Below are 13,076 nucleotides of genomic sequence, written 5' to 3' on the forward strand. Positions count from 1 at the left end.
AAATTGTTAAGGAGGTTATACCTCAAAAATTAATATAGTTAGGAAAGAAAATTTTATAAAAGAATATAAAAAATTATTTTGTAATTTAATAATGTAAAAATAAAATTAACTTTTGCATCTGATAACTAAACAATTTCATTACCAGTCTATACCAGTGGGGAACGGGTCAGAAAAGCACAGCGTCACTTTAGCGCAGAGTGACATTTTAGCACTTTCTAAGCTTAAATAAAATTTTTCCTATTATGTTTAACAACCTAAAAACGAACTATGCAACATGTTAACTAAAAGTTTAAAAGCTTTATTTTAAGTTCTCCTAGTAAAAACTTTACTTTTTTCTTTAAAACAGTACTTTCAAACGTGTAAGAATTTTCATATTTATTTGTTTGTTAAATTATTAATTATAAAATAACTAAACATTACCTATAAAACCTTTTAAAAGATTCAAAACTAATCCGTGTAAAAATGACACTCCGTGCTAAAGTGACGCTCTATGCTTAAGTGAAGCCGTTCTAAAGTGTCACTCTGTGCTAAAGTGACGCTCAGTGCTAAAGTGTCACTCTGTGCTAAATTGACGACCCGTGCTAAAGTGACAACCCGTGCTAAATTGACGACCCGAGCTAAATTGACGACCCGTGCTAAGGTGACGACCCGTGCTTAAGTGACGACCCGTGCTTAAGTGACGCTGTACTTTTCTGACACCTACTTGTACCAATGGTTTCCACAGTAATTAAAATATGTTCAAACTAAACTAGATTTTTAAAAATATTAATTTGAACAAAGCTCAAAACTTACCAAAAATGAAGTAAACTCTAAAAAAAATCTGGCATATCTAGCGTGGTTTTCAGAACACCCCTTAAATGCAAAAATAAAGAAAACCCATGAAGGCCATCGGTGGTTTTTACAACTTTCAAATTTAATGCCGTAGTTCGAAGTTTTTATTAGTTATATACTATTTACCAAGTTAGCACATTTTTTTATACAAATTTAAACTGAAATGCTACAAGTTCTTTCAAATAAAAATTATTTTGTTACAATTAATATACAAATATCAACTAACTTGCTAATGTAAGATACCAGCACAAACTTATCGTCCAAAACCCACAAAATGTGAGCAGATTTAAGACCGCTTTTCAAAACACCCATCTGTAAAAATTTTAATTTAAAATGTTCATAAAATTCTAAGTTTATAAATGTTTTTCAACTTATCGTTGTACAAATTCACTCTAGTGTGCATAACATTACATAAATAAACATACTACTTAAAAAAAGTCTTATTTTGTATGCAACATTTCTAGAAGTTTAAGAAGTTTTAGTTTATACAAGGTTTAAAACTTTGCTATTTATAAAATCAATTTCATTACAGCTTAAAGGAACAATATATGAAAATAAATTTTAACTTCATAATACTTAAACATATGATAACAACTATACCACAATCAAAAATAATAACAAACTTGTTTAGGTTTTGTGTCACTTCTAGGATCGAAGTAGTACAATTTAGCCTGTTTGCTAATTACAGCAATATACTTGCCATTTAAACTCCAACACATACCAATTAGTTCCTCTCCTATCTCTATGTTGTATTTCTGTAAAAAATAGGTACCAATTGTGTTGTGTTCAAATGATGTATTCTAATCATTTTAAAATACTTTTTTATAATAATCATATAAACTTTAACGTGTTACAAAGTCTGATAATGTATGTTTAGAAGTAGATTAGTTAGCTGTAAACTAGATTAAAACTGTCTAATTTATTTCTCACATAAATCGGGATAAACATGCCTAAATTTTCTATTTCAAAACTAAGTTTAACCTTGTACAATCAACTTAAACTACATTTTAGCTCAATACCAAATATGTGGTTTATTGTAAATGTCCAATAGAGTAAAAAAGTAGTAGCAATTAGCTTTATACGTACAACTAGATACACATATATTTCGGTACTAAAACAAATCATTCAACAAACTTGTTCCCCAGTATTGGTGTCCCACACAATAACATTTCCGTCAAACCCGCAAGTTGCGAGAACGTTTGAAGCTAGCGGATGGTAACTCAAGCAACTCACTCTTGAATAGTGGCCTGTTATTATAAAGTGTTGTATATCAAATTGAATAACATTTTAAAACATTCGTAGCTAGTGGTTGGTATCTGAAACAACTTATGCTTGAGTGATTTCCTGTTATTTTAAACTCGTGTAAGTTTAAATTTAATAAAATTTAGTAGTTGGTTTAAAGTTTTAAGCCCAAATTTCAAAATCTGTAAAAAGTGGCACAAGTTTGTAGCCATCTTCAGTTTTCAATTTTCCCTACAAATTTAAACAACGACTGATTACGTAGGACTAAAAAAGCTAGATATTTATTTAAGACTTATATCATGATAGGTATAAATTACAAACCTTCCAGAGAAATTTTAGGTTCAGTGATGTTCTCCTTTAAACTTCCTTCAGGTATCTTCCACACATTGGTGACCCCGGTATCCATGGAAACCGCTAGTTCATTAGCGTCGAAGGGGTTCCACCTGAAATCCGTCACGGGCGAGTTGTTTTCGACGCAGGGGATTTTACCCGGTTGACGGCCCGGTTTGCTGAGCTGTTTTGGAAAAATATTAAAATTAAAGTATTATATAGTATTAAATATAAATATTTTGGTCTGTATATAAAGTATTATCCGAAAATCATTTAACTTAACATTACAAGTATTTATTAGTATAAACATCTAAAAACTGTTAGTATTTGTTAGATAATATGTAAATAAAAATATATTCGTGAATTATCTTGTTTACTTTAAAAAAAATTATAGGGATAAGTTATTACTAACATCACAGTTTATAATGTGAATTTGTACATAGCTTTTAAAATTATAAAAGTTAATTTAGAACAAAGGACAAGAAAATACCACTCCAAACTAACATCAACGATGGCAATTTGTCCCAACTGGTTGTTCTGCATTGGAATTGCAGCAAACTTGCAGCTGCAGTGGAACTGATTGCCGCACCCTAATGTCGTTGCTGCAATCTTGTTTATGTTGGTGTAGTGGGTTCTAGGGTGAGTCAGCTTGCCCAACAGGTGTCTGAACTTCGAGGTTTTTGCAACTGCGATAAGTTTGTAAGACTATTTTTTGTAAATGATGTTTAAATATAATGTACAATTGATGTTTTTAATGGTTTAGACTTTAGAATAATACAAACTTGATGAGTCAATAAAAATCGTTTAAAATTATCATTCAAAGTTTTTATTAAAAATATTTATTAATCTCGTTTTGACCATTGCTACTAACACGGCGTAACCAAGTTAAGTGATTTTTGTCAATGTAAAATTTAAAAAAAAATCGTTAACTGCCATGCCATTTATAATAAAATATTCATGCTCTTTATAATAAAGTATTTAAAAACTAAAAATTGGTGCAGTGTTATCAACTACTGTGAAATCTACAGGTATACTGTGTGTGATAAAGTAATAAACTTAAGTATTACATATTGGTGACACTAAACTGCCTCTATTAAATTTATATTTTCTAAAAAAACTTCATAGTTTGTAGAAAAACAACAAATATCTTGTTTTGGTAAAAATGTAAATTTACTAGTGTATACAAAATGTTTATAAATTCCTTGAAGTTTTTAAATAACTTTATAAACTAACTGAAGGTAGCTTTGCAGCTAGGTTAATTTAAAAAAAAAGTCTATGTAAAAGAGACTATATGTGCTTGTTATAAAATATTCGAACTAGTGTTTTGTTCTATCTACAAATTTACTTTTTTATATTAGTAGGAACAAATGTTGCAGATTTTTCATTGCTTTGAGGTGTTAAAACTTCCTATTTAAATCATTTTCTTATGTTATCTTGAAAAGCAACAATTTTTTTTCAATTTTAAAAAAATTAACGTTTAAATATTTAATTGTTTTTTAGAGCTTTCAGAAGCTAGCTTAGGATTTAAAATAAAAAAGCTTAAGAAATGATAAGTATATATTAAACTTATAAACATTACAGTATCAGTTATTCTACCATAAATCGTTCTAGAATAAACTAAACAACTTAGAACGTGATTTAAAGTTATTTTATATTTTTTTTTTACTTTTATTGAATCTCACCTTGAAATGTCCTCAATGGTTTAGGTTTAACAGCAACTGGTTCTAGTTCAGCTACCTTTTCCGCTTTTTTTGCAACAACTGGTTTACTATTTGCAACAATTGGTTTATTATTTGCAACCGAGTTACCATTGTTAGTATGTCCATTCGAACTATTTTCTTGTTCTTGTGTTGGTTTCAATTCTTTTGGTTGTGACTTCTTTACTAATTGAACTCTTTTTTCAGGGTCTAATGATGTCAGCTTTCTCTGAAAAGCATTCTCGTATTCAGCTTCAATAAACTTTATATGTTTTATACTTTACAACTTGTTTCTATTAAACAAATAGAAAAAATATAAACAATACAATTTTTTAGAACTTTTTGCACCAAACATTTATTTCTAACTACAATAGTTTTAATTTAATACATATAAAAAAAACATAGCACCGAATAAAACCAGATTTTTTTTATTGTTACAATCTATTAAACTCTACCAAGAGCATTATTTTTTTAAGTAAACATTTATTTTTGAACTAAAGAATACTCAATAAATACTAACAGCAGCATTTTTGCCTTCCAGCCATTCTTCAGTTGTTAAAACAATTTCATTGCTAGCAGTTGGTGGGTATAATTCTTCCTGAAACTCTCTGTAGAACTGCATAAAAGAAATTATACTACAAATATTTGACAACTAATATTCTTGAAATTTAAATTGTAAACACCTTAATAAAATCAACTAAAATTATCTGTAGAAGTGTTTGGAAGTGCTAATGATTATAAATAAATGTATGATAATGCGAGATTTACACAATCTTTTGTAATGTTATTTTAAAATCAAATCAACTTGTAGAAGTATATTTTTTAAAGAGACTTGATAAAAGTTAAGGAGGGAATTGGTCTTCCTGAAACTCCCTTTCATACTTTATTGGGGTTCATTAAATATGGTTATAGACTTATGAATATTAAATATATATTACATCAATATACACAACTTGTTGTCATTTAGTGTAAACATACTTAAGTTGTTGAAAAATTATAAGTTTTTCATAACATTTACATTTTAAAGTAGTAACCGTGATGTTTGTATGAGTAAATTATTTATTAAATCATACATAAGTTAGTATTTTTTCTAATGAAAACAAAAAAAACTATTTGAAACACTTGAAATATAGTTCTTAATTTAAAAATTATTACGATTTATCAATAAACAATAAAAAATAAAAGTATTGTTTAATTAGTTATAGAATTTATTTTAAAAAAATAAAAAGCTTTTTTTTACCAATATTATTGTGTTTAAATTCAAAATAAATTAACTTGAGATAAAACTTTTTTGTTTTAGTAATTTTTGTAAACAATTTGTGTTAAACTTTTATATAAGAAAAAATTTTCTTTAAGTCACATAATTATTTAAAAACAATAAGCAAGCAATTAACGTCAATCAAGCAGAATTCAAGTGCTTTGTCAAACAATCTTACTACAGTGTTTATAAAACAGTTTAAAAAAGTTAGTTCTTAAATGTTGCTTTATTTTCGACACTTATGTACTTTACTATTACTTTCTTTATGTACTTTTACAAAACTATTATTATCACAAAAACAGTTCAACATTTTAGTTTTTGGACAAACTCAATATGATCATAGTGTTTATAGAAAATCATACGTTGTGAAAAGTATATCCCTTGAACTGAGGTTTTCCAAAATGGGCGATAATGCCTCTTGGATTATTTTGCTATTAAGGGAAACAACTAGTAAGGAGGCGAATAATTAAAAATGAAATGAACTAAAAAAGTCATTGAAAACATGTGGGGAATCAAATTTGTGCTAAATGGAGCGATTTGAAAAAACGAGTTAAGGAAACCTTGTATTTAACAATAGTATAATTTTCAAATACATAAAAGTTATTAAATTGTTAATTTTTTTAGATATTTCACAAACACTATCAAACATACCCTTCTAGGAACTTGAACCATCACAGGAGCGATCATGTTCCTCGAAAGTTGGTACAATCTGCCAACTTCACATTGTATGACGTCACAATTGAGTTTGGGCGAAATGCACATTCCTTTCGTTTGCTCGCCAACCAGTGCACTGTTACCTGTGAAATAAATATTAGTCAAGTATATAAAAAAGACAAAATTAAAAAATAAATATTTTAGACACATACGTCATATAATTAAAATTTATTTAGATATTATGTAGTTTTTAATATTAACTCTGTATAAAGTTAAGAGTCAAAATATTTTAAAGGTACAATCAAAGGCTAGTTTCTATCACAAAACTCAAACTTAAGTTAAATAAACAGTCAGCTTGAAACGGCTAAAAGCCTTAATTTTACAATACTTAACTCTTCTTAAGCTTTCTGAAACTCAAGTGCTACAAACAATGAAACTTTAATTCATGGCTAACAGTACATAAGTGTTTTTAAATTTTATTTATATGTTGTACTTTTTTTTAGGCATAACATAGTAAAAATTTTAGTTAGTGTAAAAGAAGACGTTTAGGAAAAAATGTAAGATTTCATGTGTACTCCGTTTATAGTTTAATGATTTTGTTATTGAGAAGATCTTTAATCAAAAATTATATAATCATAATTACCTTCAGTAATAACATCATTTCCACTATCAACACTTTCCATTATGTAAATTGAAGAATCGCCCTTAAATTATTTTTTGTTTTATAAAAAAAATAAAAACTGTAGTTTAAAAAATTAACTAAACCAATACAGACTTTTTTTTGAAGATCTTAAGTATCAAAAATACAAAAAAAAAGTTTACTGTTAAAAATAAAAAAGTTAACTTGTATAAGTATATGAGCAAATTTCTTCTTAAAAAATTACTTATTTAGACAAAAAGTTATTTTATTTTTAAAACTTTATAAATTATTTTTAATTTTTCACTTTAAATACTTTACTAAACATAGCTTATTTTTTAATCATTGTGTTTTAATATATAAAGACTCACTTTTCCAGCAACAAATATCATTTTTGTGTCAATATCGTAGAATGGCATCAAAACTCTGCAAATTTGAAATTATTATTAGAAATTATCATCATAAGTTTTTACTAGTGAGTTATAATATCTAATTAATGTACAATAAGCTATTTAGCAAATAATACAAGCACATATTTTATAGCAACGATATTTGAAGACTAGATAAAATTAATAATAAATCATATATAATACAATTTATAACTTTGTTAATTTTAGAATTATTTATTTTTCACTATTTACAATCAGTCATGATTTTAAACACAACTATAACTTTTATTAACTTTGACTTTATCAAAAATAGTCTTGAAGTTGAACTTAAAGTATAAACTATTTTAATATGTATTTCAATTAAAACAGTATATTACCCAGTGTTAGATCCAAATGATTTTTTGTAAAGGCAAGATTTCAAATTTCTCGAATCCCAACATTTCATTTCCCTTTCTCTTGACTGTAAATAAATATTTATTTCAATTTTTTCTTAAATAAATATTAATGATTTTTATGAACTTTTAATTATACATTTTAAAACCTTGACTCATAAACTTTTTGACTATTTTGAAATTTAAGGAAAATATTTTTTTCATAACCTATACACCCATTTAAAATGTTTTTAGAATATTTAAACTTAATGTTTAAACTTAGTAATTGAACCTGATAAGACTAAACTTAGAAGTAATCAGTGTTTATTTCATAAAAAAAATTGTCCCTTAACTAAAAACAGTCTTTAAACTTTTTATAGCAGACAACTAATAGCAGATTGACAAATGCCGTCAATTTAAGGCAATTTACAAAATCAATATATTAATTTTACTTTTCCATCATAAGAGATGTAAAAACTTAAAACTGAACATTTTATATACTAAACAAAAACACATTATACTGAAACCAATAGTAATTAATTTGTCCTGTGATCGCACTTTCTAAGTTATTTTTTCTTTAATATTTATGATTGGCCAGCATAAACATGAAAATATATTTTGGCATTTTAAATTTTTTTGTATAATGACATACCATACTGAACCCAGTAGTTATCAACTTATCCTGAGATATAAATAGATTATAGTAATGAAATGAGCTGCAGTTCAATTATTCTACAATAATCAATAATCATAACTGTCGTAATGAACGCATTATAAAATTGAAAAATAAATATATTATGTATCTGATTTTACATCAACAAAAACACACCATACTAAATCCAGTAGTGATCAATTTGTCCTGCGACACCCACAAGACCCTGGAGTCTTTGTGATTTCCGTGGCACTGTACAGACGTTGCTTCTTCTGAGGATCGTGGATCAACAATCATCAGTTTCTTGTTCTGTTCCAAGTCAATATTATAAAAAATAACTGTATTGTACTTGATATGGTGTAATTTAACATTGAACAGTTAGAATAAACTGTTCAAAAATAAACAAGTAAACGCGTGAACATCATTTTTATATTTAAAATATTAAAGTTTTAACATGAACTCAAGCAGTACAATTTGGTGAAGAAAGAGCATGAAATAAAATACAAGTTTTCAGTTTTATTAAATATGTAACACAATAACTTTATTTAATTGGTTTATTGTTTTGTTTTAGCCTACAATACTTCATTTTAAGTGTAAATGTAATAGATCTGCACAGAAAAGCTCATAAATAAGTATTTTATTTGTAAATGCATATTTTAAAATGTGTTACCTTTGAAGTACAAGCAATATTCTTTCCATCGTTTGACCACGCTAATGATTGTATTAAATCGCACTCAAGTGTTATATCTAAAAATATTGAATGTTGAATGAATTATTATCAATGCATATATAAAGTACTTTGTACAAAACTTAATAAAACATGATGCATTAATGTTCAAGTTTTTATAAAAAAGTTGTTAGAAAGATTTAAAATTTGTAGAAACCTTAATTATAAGTTTTACTTATACTGATTGTCAAACTTAAAAGATGCATATCAAGTTTTCAAAGTTTCTTAAAAACACACCGTTTTCAAACTGAGGCTTGTTGAGATCGAACAACTTGACGTGATTGGCCGAGCAGACACTGAACAGCGAATCAGCGATCGGGTTGCAGCTGATAGTTTCACCCCTACCTTCCAAGCTCCAACTTTCAACTGGCGAAAGGTGGTTCAGTTCCGACAGGTTTTCCGGTAAGCTCCACAGTTTCACCTGAACAAGGTGTAAGTTGAAATATAACATTACACAATTTCGCCTGAATAACCAGTAAGTTTTAATATAGCATTACACAGTTCCGCCTGAATAACGAGTAAGTTTTAATAAACCACAAAGTTTCAACAAGTTAAATCAAAAGAAAGAAAGTCAAGTACGTAAAACTTTAGTGAAAAAACAATAAATAGTTTTACATGTAAAACAAAGCCATAGAGAGTAGACCAGTGGTCGTCAAGGTGTACACTGGTGCCCATTGGTGTACATGAAACTTTTTTTGGGGTGCACGAAATGTTTATGGTACACGAAACTCATTTAGGGGTACACGAAATTTTGAGATTACAAAAAAACATAGAGTTAGATTAAGTATGTAGTTAATATTCAATAAAGTATTTAAAAAATACTGAACTGGGATTTTGTAGTAATTGCGGAGAAGTGTTCAATTAATAAGTATTTAAGACAAAACCATATAACTAAAATATCATTGTGAAAATAAGGTAAAACAATTAAAGAGGTCAATTAAAAGGAGAATCAAATAAAAAGTTTTAGCTTCAGTTGATAATAAGGGTTGCATGTAAATACAAACTGAGTTATGACTTTTAAGAAGTGTTTATGCACTAATAAAAGTGTTTACGTCCCACCACTAGCTGCGCTTATTAAAATTAGATCTAGAGGTGCACCAATTTTTTTTTTGCAGCTTTGTGTACACAGTATTTGATTAGCTTGACGACCACTGGGGTAGACTATACAGGTTTTGGTATTAAATAGGTTACCAACTGCTTTTTACTAGTTTTAGAATCAGTAACTTCTGGGATGTAACAGTTGAAATTACGGGGTTTAAAATAATTTTAATGATCTTTACTAAATTTAACACAATAATGTTGTGAAATTTTTTCTTATAAAAATATTTAATATTAAAAATATACAAACTCTTTAGCATTACAAAAAATTTAAAACTAAATCATGCAAGTAAGTTTAAGTGAAAACTTGAGGTCTTTGGAATAAAAAAACCCAAATATGGAGATATATTTTTATTGTTTTGTTCAAGTTTCTTAGATAATTTTAACAGGGTTGCTAAATGTTTCTGGCAAATTTTCTCCAGGTTTATAAAAGTACACATTTTTGGGTCTATTTTTAGCTTAAAGCTTAGTTTAAGGTAAAAAACTGTATCAATTAGTGAAAAAGAAATATTGAAAAGATACTGTAAAGGTACTTCAGATGTTTTTTTTTTTAATAAAAAAATTTTGATTAGGACACAAACGTTTTATTTATATGGTAGATTTTTGTGTCAAATCGAAATTTTTCAACTTAAGAAGTAAAATATGTTTAAAATTCCAGGTCTTTCAGGTTGTTTTTTCTCAAAATCCAAGTTATTCCAGGTTTTTAGCCGAAATTTTCAAATTCCAGGTTTTTCCAGGTTTTCAAGTTTTTTTTGGCAACCTTGTTTTAATTTCCAGAAGTTTAAATTAAAAAACTGATTATATCTCAAAAGTTATCTGACTTTTATTTCTTATGAAATTTTTTAATAATTTAAACATTTTTTAATAATTTAAACTTTGGAAATAAAAAAATTGCATAAATATTGTTTGACTCCACCCATAGACTTTAAATAAAATTATTTAACAACATACAAACATACAAAACAACATTGTCTTCAATTGAAACAGATTTGAATAAAAATTTAACAATATTTAGTCTATTTATATGTTTAACAATTGATATATTGAAAATCAAAGGATATTTGTTTACTAAATAAGATAATTGTGTTTTATATACTCATATAAGAAGTATTAAAATAAACTTTTTTTTTTTTTTTTAATAACTAGTAAAACAAAAAGTTTCAGAAAAGTTCAAAAGTGGTAATTCTACTACACTTTAAAAAAAAACAAGTCATTTGGACCTAAAATCGTTTGAATCAGTGATTGTTGTTTTATAATAAAAAAATTTCAAGTGCCTAATACTGTAACTGAAAATGACATAAGTTATAAAAAATTAGCATACAAGTAATTTAACATCAGTAGAAAAATTAAAGCAAATCAAAAAACAAAAAAAACACTCAAAAATCTTCAAAGTTCAACTAACAACGCAATCATCACCAGCAGTCAACAACTTATCGTGGTAGAAAGGAGAAAATTCGAAATCTGTGACACTGGCCGAGTGGGCGGGAATAAACTGGGTATTCCCCTTCCTTCCTTGGTCACCTGATTTGAACACTGCCAACTTGCCACTTCCTGTAAAATAATGTTCCATTAAAGGGTTGTTTACATAACTCAAGTAGAAAGATTTATTCAAAAAATTAGTAGTTAATTGCATTAGTGGTACAAAAAAGTTATTTTCATCAAACTTAATATTCATTTGTTTTAGATGACAATTTAAGTTTCAATATTAAATTTTCAAAAAAATACTTTATTGAGTACTTACAATTTATATAAATCAGATACAAAACTGACTTGTGATACCAAAATCAAAATTTCAACAAAAACCAAAATCAAAAACTTAATTTTATTTATTTAATCATTTAATTTTATTTGTGAGCTTTTTCACTTTAAAGATTGTTTAGCTACTTTAAATACAATTTAACAAAAACTTAGTAGTGAACTGTTTTGGTAGTACAAATATTTATTTTTTGTCAAATTTAGTTTTCTTTTGTTTTAAACAAGTCAATTTCCCACTTTCTAAAAGAAAATATATATATCAAAGAAATTATTCATTATTTTAACAAAGAACAAGCTAGTAAAATTAATTTTTACTGATTATTTTCTGAAAAAATGAAATAAAATTTATATTTGATTTTTATTTAGGAGCTGTTTAGTTTCTTTAACTAAAACTTTAATAAATTTAAAATTTAAGCTTTTCTATAAATTTTTCTTCATTAAACTTAATTTCATTTAAATTTTGAATTATTCTTCCTAAATTTCCATTTCCTGTTAGTAAAAATCAGTTTTAACAAAAATTGCTTATAAAAACAGAATGTATAAAAATTTTTTAAAGTTGAAAGAAAAATTTATTAAAATTGTAACTTATGTAAATGTGTTTCTACAGTTATGTTATAAAACTTATTTTGTAATACAACCTACTGTAAGCTTATTCCAAGGTTAAAATATTTTAAATTCTTTGTTTTTTATTCTTATATCAAAATACACTGTAATTCTCTTTTCAATGATTTAAGTAAAACTTTAATTAACAAAAGAGATATAAATCATTTATATGGTTTAAAAGATGAAGTTGTAATAAAAAACTTATGCTACCTGCTGAACCAACGTTGCATGCTATGTAGTTCAGTGATGACTTTATGTGATTTCCATAACTCAGTGGCGTCTCTACTGATAAGTCAGTTATGCAGTTCTGTATAAAAATAGCAAACCAAAATTACTTTAAATAAATGATAATTCTAACTTAGGGTAGCTTTTTAAGTTTCTTTATTAGACAACAAGAACTATTTTTAGAGTCTGTCTGTACTGATAAATTAATTATGCGGTTCTGAAAAAAAGTATATAGGAGAATTTAGTTTGAAACAATGTAAATAAAAATTCAGAACTTTAACTTGTGATGACAAAAATTAAAGATGAATAATTAAAACCTCTTTCTTTGGATACTTGATGGCACTGTTCCTGTACTTTGAGGATTTAAAACGATTCATTATGCAAATAAAATAATTCTGTTGATAGAAATATTATTTTAAAAGACAACAGTTGTTAAATAATTTAAAAATTTAGTTTAAATTAATCCAAAGTTGTAAACTAACTAAGTTCATTGGTAAAATGTAGTTTTTGAAAGTTATAAAAGTTTATAAATTTATATATAAGTATTTTAAAAGTATAATATATATTGAATCTCTTAAAACAAAAAACAGTACAAAACAAACTATAA

At 26.4% G+C, this 13,076-nt stretch overlaps 1 protein-coding gene across 1 annotated transcript; it reads right to left on the bottom strand.

Moving 5' to 3' along the window:
- Positions 1-1,057: 1,057 nt before the first annotated feature.
- Positions 1,058-12,859, bottom strand: LOC145848854 (coronin-7-like; the record flags this gene model as incomplete). The annotated part of the gene is made up of 17 exons (XM_082954080.1): positions 12,787-12,859; positions 12,455-12,551; positions 11,289-11,437; positions 9,026-9,209; positions 8,732-8,808; positions 8,239-8,370; positions 7,416-7,498; positions 7,021-7,075; positions 6,656-6,716; positions 6,010-6,155; positions 4,621-4,716; positions 4,086-4,329; positions 2,908-3,089; positions 2,395-2,587; positions 1,966-2,078; positions 1,455-1,586; positions 1,058-1,143 (listed from the first exon to the last, which is right to left on the bottom strand). Coding segments are annotated over exons 1-17 (2,090 nt in total), but the record flags the coding sequence as incomplete, so codon positions are not given.
- Between the last annotated feature and the right edge of the window lie 217 nt (positions 12,860-13,076).

The sequence above is a fragment of the Thalia democratica genome, unplaced genomic scaffold (genome assembly GCF_965202585.1).
Source record: "Thalia democratica unplaced genomic scaffold, ktThaDemo2.hap1.1 HAP1_SCAFFOLD_1781, whole genome shotgun sequence".
Taxonomy (NCBI): domain Eukaryota; kingdom Metazoa; phylum Chordata; class Thaliacea; order Salpida; family Salpidae; genus Thalia; species Thalia democratica.